This window comes from Gambusia affinis, linkage group LG18, assembly GCF_019740435.1.
Source record: "Gambusia affinis linkage group LG18, SWU_Gaff_1.0, whole genome shotgun sequence".
Lineage (NCBI taxonomy): Eukaryota > Metazoa > Chordata > Actinopteri > Cyprinodontiformes > Poeciliidae > Gambusia > Gambusia affinis.
Window position 1 is genome coordinate 8286802 of NC_057885.1, and position 18584 is coordinate 8305385.

The following is an 18584-nucleotide window of genomic DNA, read 5'->3' on the forward strand; positions in this document are numbered from 1 at the left end:
TTAGTTATTGATTATTCTACCAATTAATCACTTTAAAAACTTCATTTAATCTCTTGAACCTTTTTTATACAATATTAGTTGTATCTTAAAAATTACTAACAAATAAGCAATTAAATTTTTTTAATTAGAAAAGCATTTTATTTATTTTATAACAAAGTATTCCTTTAGCGTACGCATAATCGTTTGTAGCAAAGACTGTAGCTAAAAAAATACTTCTAACATGACTAATTGATTAATAATTGAAATTGGTGCTTATTAGATTTTTTATTATTTTTCTTTACAGACTTTCAATCAGGTGAAGCTAAAACTTGTCCTTAAACTAAGGAGTTCTGCATAGAACAGATTCACCAACAAATTAATCTTAAATATAAAATCTATATATTTTTGTTAAATGTTTATATTGATTATTTCAATATAAATATTAACCGCGAGTAATTCTTTCAAACCTAATGGCACTTACGGGTCGGTACACTCCGGTGAACAATTAAAGAATTACTAAATTAGTTGACGCTTACTTTAATAATCGATTAATCACGATTAATGGCTAGATGCAGTAACATGATGCACCCATAATAAAGAGGTTGAAAAGTGAATAACGTCCAAGTATTTCAAACAAGAATATTTGGACGTCTCGGAAAAGATTCTGATGGGATTTTAAAAAATGCAGCACGTTCAAATTGAGGTCAGCCAGCTACAAGGAAAACATAAAAAGAGACAACGCAATCTGTTTAAATCAGTGTAATAATTTAGTGGGATCAACAATTTGACATTAAATTAAATCAATGTGTCATGATTCTTCCACTGCGGCGCTCCCATAAGGCATGGCATGGTGTTTGGATCAGAGCGGTTCTGCTACGGCGGCCGGTCGGTTCCCAGGCTGCCGCCGAAGTCTCGAGCATATAGGAGACGTTTCTGGGGACTTCCCAGGCCGTCGTCAATGTCTTCGTCGGAGTGTAGATGTGCAATCCTCTGCGTCGAACTCCTGAATCGATCCCCTCTGGTGTTGTGGGCGAGCCATCGCTGCATCCACTGCTCCCGGAAAACGGCGTCTTGTCTGGACTTGCAAAGACAGATCCGGGGCATTCACGGAGCTTCCCAAACCTCTGTTTATCTCCTGTCCACCCACTTCATTTTGTACGTTTTTTTCCCCTCTCTCTTCATCTAGTTTCAGCGTCAGTCACGTCGGATCATCTCCTCCCTCCGGTCTGAGGAGAAAGTAGGAGGAAGATTCCAGACTTCTTCCGAGTTTCCCCCCCTCGAAAAACGAGAAAAAGAAAACGCAGAAAAAGGAAAGTGCCAAAAGGAGCACATGTGAACCAGTCGCCCACACCAACTGAAGCTCTCCGGGTGAGTCACTGCTACAGAGAGCTTTTGCTTCATTGGATCCAAGAAGGCCTCCAAAAAGAAAAAAGAAAAAAAAAAAAAGAAAAAATTCACAGGAATTTGAACTCGGCCAACCGTGACTTATTTGTGCAAATGAACGCTGGAGGTCTCTGGTTTGAGGAGGGGTGAGGCGTGTCCTCTGGTTTGTGTCCTCCGTCCCGCTCCGTGGACAGGAGGTGGAAACGGCAGATGAAAGGAGTTCAGTTGAAGAGGATGGAGTCGGGGTCTCTGTTGGATATCTGAGCCATGTGTTTCAAGATGTCCTTTTTAGTGATGATTCCCAGCAGCCTCCTGATGACGAGACACAAAAGGTTCAAGGTTAAGCTCGGACTTTTAATACGAGAAAATGGTTTATTGTGTTTTTAATATCAGCTTCTGAAGGAATCATTATAGAGAAAGAAGCCGATTGTCTCCTTCTTATAGACACTAGAGAAGTCAAAAAATGGGATGAGCAGGTATAGAAGAACAAGAGGAAATTGGGATCAACCCGGACTGACCCACCTTATACCCTTGAAGTACGACATCGTATATTTTCTTGACCCGAGTTTCAAATTTCGGTCAACCAAAGATTCAAACCTGCTTCAGCTGAAAGGAAGAAATAGCTCAGAGCAGGTTGTCAAATTTATTTTAATTTTAGAGCACATCGAGATCTTAATGTACGACAGAGGATTAGGGCTACTGGGGAAAAAAACAGAGGATTTTGACTTTTCTCAGATTAAAGTGGGAATTCTGAGGAAAAACAAGGTCAAGCTCTTATGTTCATTTCAATCAAAAAATAAACAGAGTCACTTTCTTTCAATATTAGTTTAAAACAAAAATTCTTATCTCTTTTTTCCACCAATGCTGATCAACTAAATTCCTCTGTACACTCCACATGGGGATCCACTCTGATCAAAGCCTGGGCCTCATACCATTGGCCCCAGAGCAGAGCATCTAGAGCAGACGTGTGTGAATCCTACAGGGGCCCGTTGTGCCTGTCGACGGCCTGCTAGAGGCCGCGCACGATGCTGGGAAGTACCGACGGACTGAGACGCTTCTGCTCACGATTACTTTAGATCCAACAAAGACACCTCACTTAAAGAGGCATGAAGAAGATCCAAACTGCAACCCCGCGGGAAATGTTAAATGTACATTCTGCTAAAACTAATCTGAAAGACTGTCCGCTTACTTTTCAATCCCCTGGAAACTGTAAAACGGAACAAGAAACTGCCGTTTCACACCGACACCCACAAAGAAACTGTTTAGATTAAGACTTTGAAGTTGAAACTCTCCCGGCCGCCGCAGCCTACGCCGGCGGTGGCATTCCTCCTGAAAATGAACACAATGTGCCAAAGACAGAAAATAACAAAGGAAGACCACAACATGTGTACGTGGAAGTTGTTTGGCGGTGAAATCGTGAGAATGCACATAGACTTCCACTTCCCCCGAAAGCCGAGTTTCAACAAATCCGAGAGAGGAAGAGATAGAGGACTAAAACATTTTTTGTGGTTGTATCTTTTGTTGAGGTCCGTTTGTCTGATTCTAAGAGAACAATATTAGACTCGTATAAAGTCTGACACGCAGCTGTACTGTGGGTGACGTGTTCAGATTAGTGGGCCTCGGTGGAGCATGGGGTGGAAATGATTTCAGACAAAGTGAGGTAACTTTTACAATCAGCCGAGCAGCAGACCGAGTCCAATTTCTGGCTCTTTGAACAGAAATGTATCCCGATTTTCCAACACACAGAGAAGAAAATCCCCGCTCAGGTGTTTGTCGTTTGGTCTCTCAGGGAACTAACTTGGCTATAAGTTCTGTAAAGGTCCAACAGCAATATCTGCTGCTGGGAAGTTGTAGAAAAACCAAAAATACCAACTTTTTTTTGTCCGTTTCTATTGTAAAAGCCATTCAATCTACCCGGACCGCACCATTCATTCGGTTGTAGGTCATAGGTTATAGGATGAGCAGTGGGCCATAAACCAAAAATTAACCAAAACAGAAAGTTATGACGATGACCGACATCATTTTATTTAATTTTTTTTCCCACCAGGGGGTCTTTTTGTGAGCTCTAGTGTCCCTTATGTGACAGTAGGCTGACAGGAAAGGGGGAAGGAGAGGGGGGAAGACATGCGGCAAATGTCAGTCGGGTCCGGGAATCGAACCCCGAGGACTCAAGGCCTCCAAATGTGGTTCGCGCCATCCCTTACGCCACCACAGCACGCCCCGACCGACAACATTTGGCCCATCTTGGTATTTTCGATGTTTTAAAACAAGGAAATGAAAAATTGTTTTTGTCTTTTTTTGGCCGTTTACAGGTGGACCACTCTCAGGTCCCCTTAAGACGCTGCTCTACTTGTACTTCTTCATTTACTTCCAGACGCTGTAGTTTTAAAGTTTTATAGAAGAATGCCACTTCTATTGCCGAAATAACTGCGAAAAGAAAAAAACATACATAGGACAACGGTACGATTAGCCTGAGGCTATTCGGCGTCACATCGCACCGTCCATTGACTGGGGGACATAAAAACATAATTACTTGCGACAAGCATGGGACATAATGTAGTTGCACGAGAATGACGCCACATCGGGCGTTTGGGTTTAACCTCGTCTGTCCAGTAAAATTTCAACTGGTACAGCGTTTTAACACAACTGCTCAAACATTGCATCAATAAATATAACATTACTTAATCTCATGAGACATTATGCAAATGCTCAGTCTACACTCAGGAAATTTCAGTCACCTATGCATTCTAGGGAGTGATTAAAACTCAAAGGGAAACTGATGGCATGACCAATTTTCTGACTATATCAGATTATTATTCGAGTACTTCTGGGCACTAAAAAGGCCATTTGTTTTTTTATGCCTGAACAACAAGCTAAAATAAGTAAATGTACAAAATCCTGACAGAAGAAAACTGAATTTTATCCCATTGTATGTGCAATATTCAGGAAGGACACAACACTTCAAACAGGTTTTAAAGTTCCAATAAATCACCTTATTTTTTCATGTTTGGCCTTGTGTAATACGTGTTAGTTAACTGTGTGACAGCAGCTTTATTCTCAATTCTTTCATTTTTTTTCTTTTACTTTTCTTACGATCATCCTGGCAACTGACAGATTTTTGAGAATCAAAAGTTCAAATTTTTTTCCTCCAGCTTTTAGAACCTTCTGGACTACTGAATACAAAACATTTAAAAGCTTGGTTTTGTTATATGTAGGTTCCGCAAATCACAAGCCACAGACACTGAAGTTGGCTTCTGATTAGACAGTGCGCTATGTCACAGGACTTACCATTTTGACATCTGGCACAGTTCAAAATCCACCCCGTTGAAAGGTGGTTTGAATTATGCTACATGGAACACAGATTCTTTAAAGACATTGTTTGTGATCTGTGACTGCCCTGTTGTTTATAATATGTAAAAACAGAAACTTCCAATTCTATGTTTGGCATCTTAACCAGACCCAGATTAAAAACCAGAGGTCCATAATGAAAAAAAACCCAATCTAAGAGTGAGGAACACAAGAAAATTTGCTATAAACTATTTTCAATAAAAGCTAGATTTGTCTTAAAACCTTTTTCTTTAAACATCCCTCTCTCCATGGGTGTCCATTATACAACACAAGAAAATCATACCCGTTGTGTGTGACCAGACACTGGCGGAGCCCCAGTTTCCTGAATATATCCACGGTGATGTCCATGGGTGTGTGGTCCGTGACGGTGAAGGGGCTCAGGTCCATGATGCCTCGGAGGCGGAGGGGAGGGGGCGCTTCGGGCGGCTGAGCGGGGCAGTGCTCTGTGAAGACCACCAGGGAGGCGCTGACGATGCCGTCCTGACGTTTCCGGGCGTTATCTGATAGGAGACGAAGAGCGGAGGAAATCCAGATGAAGAGCTCATTGGCATTTCAGACCAAACGTTTTACACTTCGATCCGCAAAATAACAACTTCAGAGGCTCAAACTGCAACAAATATTTGCTGAAGTATGCAAGAATTACTCAAAGGCCTATTAAACCAGAAATCACTGACAACAAAAAGGGTCTCAACAACTACAATCCTCACAATCACATAAAATGGTACAATTTGAATATTTATTTAAATTCATGTTTGTATTCAGTCGCAATCCCAACCTATTGATATGAGCAGGTCTCTTCTGAGCACAAATCCCACCAGCCTTTGGGATTCCTGCGAGATGACCACAGGGAAGCCGCTGTAGTGAGTGATCTCTACTAACGTCTACAAAAAAAAAAAAAAAAAAAAAAAAACGTTAGGAGTTATCGTGTGGATAACAAGACATCATTCAAACGTAAACATAATAGGAGATTGAAAATGTATTCACACTTTATGAACTCTTTGTCACAATGCAAACACAAACTTTAGGTATTCTACTGGGATTTTGTGTGACCATGTCAAATCACAAAGTGGAGGCAAAAGGAGATGTGATTATGAATGTTTTTTGTTGTTGTTTTGTTTTTTTACATACAAAAATCCATAAAGTCTGGCATGCTTTTACTTCCATACTTTTTAGAACCTGCGTTTACTTTAATTGGTATTATTTTTCATCAGGTATGAATACTTCTACAAAGTGCCATGCTTTATGTATAGCATTACCATAGTAGGGCTGAAAGGATTCATCGGATTAATTGTGATTAATTAATTATTGAAATCAATCATCAACTAATTTAGTAAGCGATTAATCATTACTGGAGTAACAAATTCAAAAAAGACAATTTTCTAAAGGCAATACTCAGAGCAGTAATTAAGCCAAAACTGCACAAAAAATATGTACACTTTGTATTTTAGGTTTAAAAATATCCTTTGTCTGTAAATATGTTCTACCCAGAACTTTTCAAGTGGCATAGATTCACCTTGTTCAAATGATGTAAAAGACAATATCTCTTAAGCACCTTATGATATAATATTACCAATCAGATAATTTTAAAAATAAAAACAGATTGATGCTAAATATTGATGTTAAATCAAACAGAAAAAGGCTGAACTTTTGAAATGATCAACATATTTCAAAAGTTTTTTTTTTTTTTGCATTTTAGGCAACAAAAAAAAAAAATTACTTTCTAAATTATAAAAGGAATTGAATAATTTGTTTTTTTTTTACATTTTTATCATATTTTAGATATGGCATTAAAAAAATGGCTTGAGTTGCTAAATGAAAAATCTCCAGAATGTGTCAATTCTTTCGTCCAATTAATTGATTCATTAATAGAATAAATTGATAGAATAGTCGATTACTAAAGGAATCTTCAGTTGCTGCACAGGGTTTTGGGTGTCCGTACCTCCACCTCCCCTACAGTCATGCTGTCCTGGGTGAGCACGGCCAGAGCAGGGTCCCCCCTCCTCGGCCTCATCACGTCCACTGCCAGGCTGCTGTGCTCAAACTCTTCTTTCGGCTCCAGGAACGGGTAACCGTTCAGCCTTATGTGAGCCTGCAGATACAAGTGAGTGAATCTTTCTGCTTTAGCTGGATTAGACATGCAGAAATAAACATGCCAGGGGAATAAAAAAAAAATAAATAAATGCAAATGCACCAGAAAAAACAGAACAAGCAGAAGCAGAGCCGCTCGTTCACGCCTTTTGATCGGATCGTTAGCCGGAAATGATGGCTAAAAAATACACAAAAATCAAGTTTTTGTTTGCAGACACTTCACCTCATAAATTCCCTCTCTTCCAAAGGCGTCTGCCACCCATTTGCTGGTCATGGTTGCGGCCATGAGGGGAACGATGTACTCTAACCCGCCGGTCAGCTCAAACATGATGACCACGAGCGACACCGTCATTCTGGTCACACCACCTGCAACGGGACACGGGTGGCAACAACATTAGACTTTGTGCACACAAAGCACCAGCCACCTGATTGTTGCAGCTTCAGGGGAAAACCCCCCAGAAATGATTGCAGTTGCATCGAGCTACGTGGCTTCAGTCTGAATTCAAACGCACGTCTCTTGGCAGCCTCGTCCTTCTGTCGACAGCTGGATGGGAGATTTATGCGGCAGCCATTTTTGAGGAATGAAAACGAGCTCGTTAAGATGTCAAAAATGCAACAGATAATACCGCTCTCTGAATTGCCTCCTGATGTTTACTCAAGAAATGTTAAAACTCTTTCGGTTTCCTGTAAGACCGACCAATAAGTCAGCGATGTCTTTGTCCGGCCTGTCAAAAATGAACAGATTTTATTCAATGAAGTTTGAGTGCAAATAAGCTCACAGTGGCTCGTGTTTCTTTAGTTTTTAGCTTGACAGAAACTTAAATAAAAACCTAAACGCAACTGTTAAAAAAAAAAAATGTGTGCAGCACAGACACACAAGAAAAAAAGAAATAGCAGAAGCAAAGCTGATTAACATGCAACATTCAGTTTTTTAGGATACCTTCTGATTAAATATTCAGATCCAAGATTATTTACTATTTAAATCACTGTTCTGTGAAGGAAAGCAATTATCAGATTTTTTTTTTATCTAACAAAGGGTAAAATCTAACAGGAAGCATTTAAAGGATCTAATTTACACTAAGTAATAAGAATAAATCAAAAATATCTCTCAGTAACAAGTTTAAATATAAAAAACTTTGTTTATGTATTTGTTTTGTTTACCAATCTTTATTTTCAATAAAAAGGAGCACACTTATTTCCTGCCTTCATCCAGTCCGACAACCATCGAAATAAGGTCACAAAGTTATAGAAAAATTTGAAGAAAATCATTTAAATTACAAAGTTAGGTATTGTCTCTTGTTTGAATAAACGTCAGTGGTTAAATAATTTATACACACAAACTAAAAATACTTGACATTTGTTCTGCCTATATCTATGTCTTCCCATCGCTGCCTTGTTTAGTTTCTAAAACCATTTCCAGGAAGGACTGAAGACACAATCTTAACCAGTTTAGCATGTTCAAGCTCTACATTCTCAGAATACCATCCCACAGATACCACAAGATGTCTTTATCAAACGGCCAAGCAGCTGCCTGCTTTTCATCAACTCCAAGCTCCTTCCGGACTTTCAGAGGAAACCGCCCAACAAGAAATTTGTAAATTCCATCCCAGTCACAACCCAGATCTCCTGAGCATCTCATGTAAAGTGCAAGAGGTAACGCTGAGCTGCTTAAATAAACTGCACCGGGCTGAAACAGCACAAATCCAGAGAAGACGAAGCCCCACCTAAACAAGCAGCGGCCCCAACCATTGCGTAAAGGCCCGGTGTGATGCAGTCGGCTCCTGGGGAGCACCACCCTCTAAAGATGAGCCAGTCATGGTTGTAGTAGGCCAGCTGCTCCACGCCCACGCCCAGCAGTCTGCCAGCTATCGCTCCCACAGCCATGCTGGGGATGAAGAGGCCAGAGGGAACCTGGGAAAAGAGTCAAGAGGCTTTAAGAATGCAGTTTTCCACCAGAACAGAATTTTAAAAGCAAAGTGAGACGGTGCCTAAATTTAGGGTGTTTTCAGACCTCGTAGATCGGAAGACTTGGTTTGATTTGGGACCAAAATCGCACCATTTGTATCAAACAAACCAAAACATTTGAAAAACCTGTTTCTTCCCTCACCCGTGGTAGCACTGCATCAGGAACCACTGAAGGAAACGACAAAGAAACCTCTGAAGAAGACATGAGTAACTTACTACTTTGCAAAAGGTAAACAAAAAAAGAGTAGAGTCAGATTTTAGTGCTTGTAGGACTTCTCTTTTGTCTTTGGTAAAAGACCACAAACCATTTCTCCAGCTAACGCTAGGTGTGTTTGTTTTGGTTGTATTTACACAGAATGCTCTGCACTATAGACCTGAGCAAACTCTGGTCCACTTGTCATTCACATACGCATTCGAACCGCACCAGAGTTCCCGTCAGCTGAACCGGGACATATATTTTTAGATAGACCAGAGTTTCTTTTTTTGGTCCTTAACAGATTCTGATTGCACATTCACACCAAACAGGTCTGGCATGAATGCACCCTAAGTCTAATTTGTGAAAGTTTCATTCATAAGTTTCATTTAAGGGTGCATTCACACCAGCCCTGTTTGGTCCACTTTAATTGAACTTTAGTTCATTTGCCTAGAAAGTCTGGTTCACTTGGGGAGGTGTGAATGTGCAATCAAACTCTGATCCGCTTAAAAACTTTAGTCTCTGTTTGGTCAAAGTGAACGCAAGTGCAGTTCTAACATGAATGCCAAGTGAACCAGAGATCACTCCAAAAGCAGGAAGCAGACTATAGAGCACGGTATTCTGGGTAAATAAAAACAAAACAAACGCAAGAGTCTATCGTTAACAGGAGAAATGGCTTCTGGTCTTTTGCCAAAGACAAAAGACAAATCCTACAACCTCTACAATCTGACACTACTACGTTTTTGTTTACACTTCGTGAAGAAGGATTTTGCGCTTATGTCTTATTCAGAGGTTTTTGTGTTGTTTCCTTCAGTGGTTCTCGGTGTAGCACCACCACAGGTGAGAAGATGAACAGATTTTTCAAAAGATTTGAATAGTTTTGACCCATTGCAGTGTGAAAATGTAACAAATGTTGCAATTTTGGTGTCCAATCAAACCAATCTATCGGACTATCAGTTGTGAAAACACTCTTGCACACATAAAACTCTTTTACAAACAGGTAGCACTACTAAAGAAAGAACGGAGTCTTGTATTTCAGACACTTTTTCCATCATAAACTGAAAAAGGTTTATGATGAATGAAAGGGAAGCATGTCTTTAAAATGTGGCTGCAGTTTTGTATAGTGAACACAGTGGTAGCTGTGGTCTCCTCACATGCTTAGCACTCCCACAGAGTCCGCAGGGGGGGAAAAAACACGATGAGATCAAAGCGGAACGATGACAATTTAACAAGCAACCAAGTACAAATGGCGATATAAAACGTCTACGACGCGCCGAAGCGAGGCCGTTTCTGCGGGTCGCAGAAAGCCAGAGCTCACGTGTGTCCTGAACTGACCTTCATGCCAAAAGTGATGACGGTGATCAGGATCTTGAAGATGAGGGCCAGGGCCAGCTGCCACAGGGCCGTGTAGAGGCCTGCCCCTGCTGGCCGGTCAGCCAGGCTGTTATCTACGCCCGTTTCTGACGTGTTGACCGGCTGGAAGTGAAAAAAATTTTTTAAAAAGAGAAAAATGATACATTATCTATAGCTTAACTTGTCTTACAGAGACAAAGAGCCACCTGCTGACCTGTTTGTAGCCACACAGCTGAGAGGAGTCCAACAGGGAGCAGTCATTGAAAAGCTCGGATATGAGCTCAGCTCCACTCATTCTGGTGTAACTGTTTGGGAAGGCGAGCAGGGCGGTCACCGCGGTGACCAGCAGCACCTCGATGACCGGGTAGTGCCCGAGCCGAGTGGTTTTCCCTGCAGGACGCGCAAAGACGAGCCGATTAGTACACACAAACAAAACACAAAGAGGGGAAAAAAAAGGATCAAACAGGCAGTACTCACGCGTCCTGCACCACGCGATGTTGGCCTTGATGAACAGCGTCCCCCAGAGGCCGCCGAATATCCCCAGCAGGATGAAAGGTGCCAGCTCCACCAGGTGCCACGGGGCGTGGAACTCCACATAAAACAGCACCAGGCGGCTGTTTCCAAACGGGTTGATGGAGCGCAGGGTGAAGGCCGCCACCAGGGCGGCGAAGAACGAACGCCACAGGGTTTTCAGGGGGAAGTAATAACTCACCTAGGGGGGAATCAAGAGAAGCAGGAAGTAAGCAAAAGGTTGGGATTTTTGCCCATATATGCGCAAAGGATTATTAAAAATATTGATTCAGTGGCAGAAGCTATAAAAGTAATACTGTGCTTTGGAAATACATTCTTACTCCTTCATGTTTATCACATTTTGCTGCATTGCAATGTACAAACCAACACAAAGCATTGCTAAATGTCCAGTTTTACTTCTCAATGACACATAGTACTATGCATGCGGTTGAAAAATAATTGTTTTTCTCTCTTCTTTACAAGAATCTCTTCTTCCACATGTTTTATATAATTTATTTCCCTTTTACTTCTTGATTACAAACTCTTTTATGTTGTTTTGTCACATAAAAAGTGAAGTTAGTGATTGCAAAATGAGACAATGTTAGAGGGTATGATTTTTTTTTGCAAGCCACAGTACACTTATTTTCATTTTAAATGCCTACTAGTACACAGAAAACATCTTTAGAAAATAAACAAGACTAACAAACGAATTCAATTTTGAAGCGGATCTGACATAATGTACTCCCCTCCCTACATCGTCATTTGTTTCCGTCATTGAACATTTCGTTATTCAATAACCAAGAGCTGCCAAGGACACACTGACTCTCCGAACTATTGCAGCAAACGTTTATTCCCGGTTTATCATGTCTTAATTAGCTGCCAGCGTGCGTTTGCTCCAGTACAAAGTCACATGGCTGTGAGAGAACAAACAAAGAGGAAAAGCAAGACGCGACTAATTCAAATCGTCTGTGTCATGTGGTGCAGATGGCTTTACTGGCTCTGTGGCAGGACAGGGAGACGGGTATGCACACTTCAGCTCATGGTTTTATTTCTCAACTTCCTACCCACCTCCTCCAGACTGAACAGGACTCCTCCTATGGGGGCACCGAAAGCCACCGACACTCCGACTGCGGCTGCCGCCGATAGAACCTGCAGAAAGAGGGGGGGGGGGGGGGGAAACGAAGAGCGTTTCAGAACAACGGAGACGGGATCCATCAGAACCAGAAGCACAGGGAAAACATCTGCTGACCAGGAACAGATGATGTTTACGATTTGCCAGTCGGAAAGACTGAATCAGTCGAAACGCCACAAACGAGAAGTAACGACAACACTCTTCGGTGTGGAAGTTGTTACTAAGGCAAGATGTGTGAAACTGGGGTATTTCCAGTATCAATCAAGTAAATAAACAAACATATATCTATAAAATGCAGATTTTTCTTCACAAATAAGAATAATGAAGAAATACATTTCACATCTTATCTTATCCATCCATCCATCCATTATCTGAACACCCTTCTTCCCTAATGGGGTCGGGAGGGTTGCTGGTGCCTATCTCCAGCTGCGTCCCGGGTGAGAGGCGGGGTCACCCTGGACAGGTCGCCAGTCCGTCGCAGGGCAACACAAAGACATACAGGACACAACCATACACACACACACTCACACCTAGGGAGAATTTAGAGAAACCAGTTAACATGACAGTCATGTTTTTGGACTGTGGGAGGAAGCCGGAGAACCCAGAGAGAACCCACCATGCACAGGGAAAACATGCAAACTCCATGCAGAAAGACCCCGGGCCGGGAATCGAACCCAGGACCTTCTTGCTGCAAGGCAACAGCTCTACCAACTGCACCACTGTGCAGCCACATCTTATCTTATGGTGCACAAAAATAAGAATTAGTTTATCTATCTGATGAAGTGAAGAAGATATGCTCGAATTATCTTTAGCTGTTTTTTATCTGGCCAATTATTTGTGTTCCATAAGCTAAAATGTTGATGCAATTGCAGATTGATTGTTTTAGAGAAAATTATGAATTTATTTTTACTCTCAAAATGTTAGTTGTCACGTTTTAATTGTAAATATAGTTACCTGTTAGCAAGAACTACCAAGAATAAAGTTTCAGTTTGCTTAAACTTCAATGTACCCCAAACAATCACTTGGTGATGTCCAACAACAAAAAAGAAAACAAACCTTTATTCTACCAGTAAACATAACAACATATCACATCCTCTGAGCCCACCTCTCGCCGTTTGGCCTCGTTTTTGCGGTATTTGGTGAACAGATGGCAGAGTATGTTGGCACAGCAGCACGCCACATGGACCAGAGGTCCCTCCTTCCCCAAGCTGAGGCCGGAGGAGACGGCTAAAACCAGAGTGATGGTCTTTATGATCAAGGTCCACTTCCCCAGGTAGCCACGAATGATAAACCCACTGAGGATTGTTTTAATCTGAAAACGACAGAAAGAGAGAGAAAGAGGGTTGTGAGCGGATTGGTTTTCCATTCCAAAGATAATGACCTGTTTAGACTTTGGTGAGGAATCGCTTCAGATGTGTATCTGCTCTCTCTCTCGCAGAGTTATAAATCCTAAAAAAAATTTAAAAAATATTTTAAAAAAGAGGGGGAGGGGAATAAGTTCCCTTTTTTTGTTTGGAGAATATTTTCTTTCAAATAAGATGTTAATCTCCTGACCGCGGGCCTCCTGACCAGAGTCTGACCTGCGAGAGATTACAGTCAGAGGAGAAAATGATCTGAGTACGTGAAACTAGCCGCAGCGAGAGGCCGACAGCTTGGTTTGGGTTTTTTATTCCGAGATGGATCAATCAGTGAGACTTTTGGGACAACACAGAAGAGTTGTTGTTTTTTTTTTATAAAAAGCCTTTGTCTGCTCCCTTTCTTAGAAATAAAAAGTGGAAACACAAGATTAAGTGCTGGAAAGACGAGGGAGGATTGAATAAAACAGAGAATAATATAATGCTTTTAATTCTTGTAATGGGTTTTAAATAACCAGTGATGGCATAGTTACTTTGAAAAAGTTACTTTAATCGGATTACTGATTACTCCTTGAAAAAGTAACTTAGTTAGATTACCGATTACTTGATTTGGAAAGTAACTTTCTCAGTTACCTTCAGCAGCTGCTAACACCAACACTCCGCCACCTGTGAAAATTACATTGCCAATACTTAATTGCAAGTCATTTTATAATTATTACATCGACAATGTATCTCCACTTATATGGTTGAACTGAAGGGGAGATTGTTAAATGGTTACAACAGTACAAAAAAAACCTTAGTAATTTGTGCGTGTTTTTGTATTTATAGTTTTCTGTGTGGAAAACTATAAATAGGATTTTAGATCGCAGTGGACGTGATGAGGCCCCCCCATCACTCCCCGCCCCAGTGTCCAGGTTCTGCGTTACGGCCCTGCATTTGGTGTCAGAGCTCAGCGCTCCTCCTGCAGCTCCACAACTCAGATGTCTCACTGCACAGATTTGTGACATTTATCCTTAATATTAATAATTATAATGGCCTTTAGTTGCACAACTTTACGGACACGCTCATTCGTGGCTGTTTTCACGTTTCTTGCGCTGTTCATATTAGTCTCGATGTTTGCAGTTTTCTGGAGCGCATCACGAAGCTCGACGTCATTCACAGCTTGTATATTAACTTGATATTAACAAAGACACAGCGGGACGAATCATGAGTCTGGCTAAAACTAACTGGATGACAGACAAATTATGTCTGTACTTCTGAGCCCAAAAAGAGCAACCTGCGACTCATTAAATCTACAAGCGACTTCAGAAGAAAACAAGCACAAGGCTGCTTATAATAATCGGACTTGGCGAGCAAAACTAAAAATAATTTCTGTTTTTCCAGCAACAAAATGCGCAACTCCCTCCATTGTTTATGTTTCCGTCGCTGCTGATAAATGTCGCATAAAAATGGCGATCACTCCCCAAGAGGAAATTAAATTAAATTAAATTACAAAAGAAAACAGTAACGCAAAGTGATTTTGATAAGTAACTGTAGTCTGAGTACTGGATTACTCGTTACTGAAAAAAGTGGTCCGATGTCAGTAATGTGTTACTGACATCACTGTACATAACAAGACATAAAAGAAACAATGTGATCTTTATCAGGTTCTAAAATTATTTTATTATTTTTTTAACCATCAGTACCTCTGTAGGAGTTCACTGGTTTGATACTTAAAATTGCTTAATAGCAGAATCCCAACAGAGAAAGTCAAAACCAATGACTTTAGAGACCCAAATTGTCATTTCGGTTTGTGGCCCTTATCTGGGACAATACAAAGGATTATCAGTCATCATCCGATTAATCAATTAATCATCAGAATAATCTCTGGAAGAACCGATTACTAAAATAATGACCTGAAAACACAGCAGCATTTTTAGCAAAATCTTTACACCTACTACTAGGCATGGTGGTGGAGGGGTAATGATGTGGGCTTGAAAGACTCCAGACATTGCAATAGCTCAGCAAAGGTCCAAATCTCAATCAGTAGTTGCCGAAACAAACATCTAGACAGCAATGTTGCACAGACAAGTGGGTCAAGCGCCGCTAACAAAGAGGGCAGACACTCAAAGGTCATACAGAATAAACTCCTGGGAGTTACCAGAGTGCACTTGATTCTGGATTTAAACACATTTAGAACCTGATAAAGACTAGATGAAAATCATATTCTGCTATTTACTATATAGAAATAATTTTGGATCTCCCATCTGATCTAAAACAGGAAAGGTTTAGTCTGATTTAATGTCAGACACCGAGAGAAAAAGGGTTTGTTCTTTTTTTTTTTGCAGTGGACGTAAATATGTGGCTGTAACTGTAAGAGAAATTCAGTCAGATATCAAACAGATTGGTGTAACAACATGAGCTCCACTGTTACCTCTGGTATTCCTGATCCACAGGCATATGGAGCAAAGGCCCTGACCAGCGTCACAGCCAGGAATGAGAAGAGCAGAGCCCAAAATATGTACATCAGGTAGTTCACTATGTAGGCAAATGGGCCCTGAAAAACACAACAAGCACATTTATTAACCTTAATACTGAAGTAAATGAAAATATAAATCCAGTCAGAGAAAAAAAAATGTTGTCTTTAACGATGACATGTTGCAGCCAGTAGATGGAACCCAAGCGTCACTATCATTTATGTTGCTGTCCAAGTCGCTGAGATTCTTATTAGGACATAAAAACATGCAGCTTCCAAAGACTGGTTGAGCAAATACAGTAAAAAAATAAAATAAAATAAAAGGTTCTCAAGCTCTTTATGTTGTATTTGTAACACAATTAGAATCATGATGTTCACATTTATGTCCGTTTAGAGCAGAACTCAAAGATGTTCCTAAAAAAATAATAAAACACATTCAGCTGTTTGATAACAGTTGTAAATACCGCCATGTTTTACGAACAAATGAGGGAAGTACTTCAGTTTTTGTCGCTTATTGAACTTTAGGAAATTACAGCAGCTGCAGAGCGCGCCAGCAAAGGGAAAATAACGGTGATTAACGGGTGTGAAAAACAACTTAAGCCCATTTATGTTCTACTTTTTCTCGCTCTTTTCTCAACAGTCCCGTTGCCATGACAACCGACTGACAACAGCTCCACGCACCCACAGAGCAGAGGTCATGTTCAAGTGCATCATGAATCGACATCAAAAATGCATAAAAACATTTTCCACACAAAAAAAGTACGTAAAAACACCAAAACAAAGCTTTCAGTCCGTTACAGTTTCATGTTTTCGGGGTTGATGTTTTTTTGCAATGGTTAAGAAGTCATCGTCTCAACACAGCGGTCGCTGATTGGCTCATTTAAACACCTGGTCTACTGATAATCTGTCAGAAAATGGGTGTGTGGGTCACCTTTTTTAAAAAAAACTGAACCAAAACATTGAATTCCACAGCACATCTACATGTTAAGTTGTAAAAGTCAAGCTAGCATAACTACCCACTTCCTCACTTTTTTTTTTTAAATGGACACTGATCTGTGAAATATGATACTCTGGTACCGCGTTATCTTGTTGTCTTAGTGCTGACAATAGCAAAACCTTGCGCCCCTTTTGTTAGATTCTTTGCGTGATCGTATCATTTTCCGACCACATTGCTGACTCGATGTACAGCAATGGCACACGTGTGGCGCACAATAAGTCACGTGATGTCCAATCCAATAATATTTATCAATACGTGTGACCCTATGGAACGGCGTCCTACCTGAGCCGTTCCTGCTATGAGTTCAGCCCAGCTCTTCCACTGCGGACAGCGGTCCCTCTCCTGGAAAGTCGTCTCGTTAGACGTCCAGCAGCAGTGCTCGTGGTTGAACCAGAAGCCAATGAGACAAACCCCTTCCTTCAGGTCTGTCATCCAGTGAGCTGCGATGTCGATACCACCAGCGAGAGCACCTGTGGGACAGAACGCAGAGCCCAGGATGGAGGCAATTTGTGGCTGAGCGCACAATATTTTTCCAGGTTGCCATTTTGTTGTGTTCTGAGCCAATTTACCGTAAGTATACGAGTATCCTTTAATGTTTTCCAAGCCAACATGGAGTGCATTGACAAAGTAATTATACCCCCAATGAGGACAGTTAGCTAGAAGATGTGTTGAGATGTAGCTCTCCCTCACACACAATGATTTGCATGTAGGGAAAACAGTGATCAAACTGTCTCAACGGATCTTCCTCCTGGCGAGGCGGCATGATAGTCCTGGGTTTGACTCCTGGTTATTCTGACCACAGGTTCTCCCAGCCTGAGCTGAGGATCTAATGGCTGCTTCTCTGAAAAATACCCTCCTTGCCTGATCTGTCGGTATAGATGGTCGGTCCATGCGGGTTAGGATAAATTCAGACATTAAGAAAAAGAAGCTTGAGCTTCAAGTTTCTCCCCTGCTTTATCCATGAAAATGATGTACAACTTTGTGTAGTTCTTTTGTATAATAGTAGAAAAACACACTTAACTTTGCTGCTGTTATGTTACAAAAAGTGTAAACTCTTCAACAAAGTGCTTGGCCTGCTTTCCCTGAGACCAAAGCCAAGTTTCCTGCTGGGCTTCCGGTCAATCTGCAGAATAATCACTTTCTCAAAATAAAAATAAAAAAGTCACATTGCCTGCTTTCAGTGCTATCCCAGTTCTATTTTGTGACTCTACACCTGCAGTATTTCAACTTATGGGAAATCAAAACTCAACTGCTGCAGGCGGCCCCAAACCGAAGAACCACTCTGGATTTAACAGAGCTCTGTCTGGAGGATTGACACTGAAACCATGACTCATTTTAACTCTGCCTGCTTTCAGGAATGTTGAATCATTGCTGTAATGACTGATATCAGCTACAACATTTGGGACGAATCAAGTATTTTTGAATGTAATTGTGCTGAAGACCCAGTGTTTGACGATTTAACTGCAGGCTTTAAGCATCCAAGCATCTCGTCAGATGTAACGTACATCCACCCACCATTTAGGTAAGCTAGTAATTATGTAAAGGTTGAGTGTGTGAACTACCTGCCATGAGTCCCACCAGCAGCATGAGCAGCCATCCGGAGAAGGCATCGCTGACGCTGTGCAGCAGGGCCACAGTCGACTCTCTGCTCTTATTGGTGATCTGCATGGTGACAGAAAAGTAAAAAGTAAGACAACGCCTCCTGATATCGCTTCCTACTTCATTTAAATGACACAGTAACAGTGATTGGTTGAATAACGAGTAACAAAAATACGCTTTTACCATCGTACACATGAAGTGCACATATCACAAAATCTCCAGCAATC

General features: G+C 41.1%; 1 protein-coding gene across 2 annotated transcripts in view; it reads right to left on the reverse strand.

Annotated features, from left to right (window-relative positions):
- Positions 1 to 722: 722 nt before the first annotated feature.
- Positions 723 to 18584, reverse strand: part of clcn5b (chloride channel, voltage-sensitive 5b) — a 32453-nt gene continuing 14591 nt past the window's right edge. For both annotated transcript variants that reach the window (XM_044097016.1, XM_044097015.1), the window contains exons 4-17: positions 18321 to 18420; positions 17041 to 17228; positions 15720 to 15842; positions 13057 to 13263; positions 11888 to 11968; positions 10787 to 11021; positions 10524 to 10699; positions 10292 to 10432; positions 8523 to 8709; positions 7022 to 7164; positions 6650 to 6799; positions 5486 to 5591; positions 4994 to 5210; positions 723 to 1674 (exon numbers count right to left, since the gene is read on the reverse strand). In XM_044097016.1, coding sequence (XP_043952951.1) covers positions 1584 to 1674; positions 4994 to 5210; positions 5486 to 5591; positions 6650 to 6799; positions 7022 to 7164; positions 8523 to 8709; positions 10292 to 10432; positions 10524 to 10699; positions 10787 to 11021; positions 11888 to 11968; positions 13057 to 13263; positions 15720 to 15842; positions 17041 to 17228; positions 18321 to 18420 — 2145 coding nt within the window. In that variant the 3' untranslated portion in view covers positions 723 to 1583. The remainder of the gene's footprint in view (positions 1675 to 4993; positions 5211 to 5485; positions 5592 to 6649; positions 6800 to 7021; positions 7165 to 8522; positions 8710 to 10291; positions 10433 to 10523; positions 10700 to 10786; positions 11022 to 11887; positions 11969 to 13056; positions 13264 to 15719; positions 15843 to 17040; positions 17229 to 18320; positions 18421 to 18584) is intronic.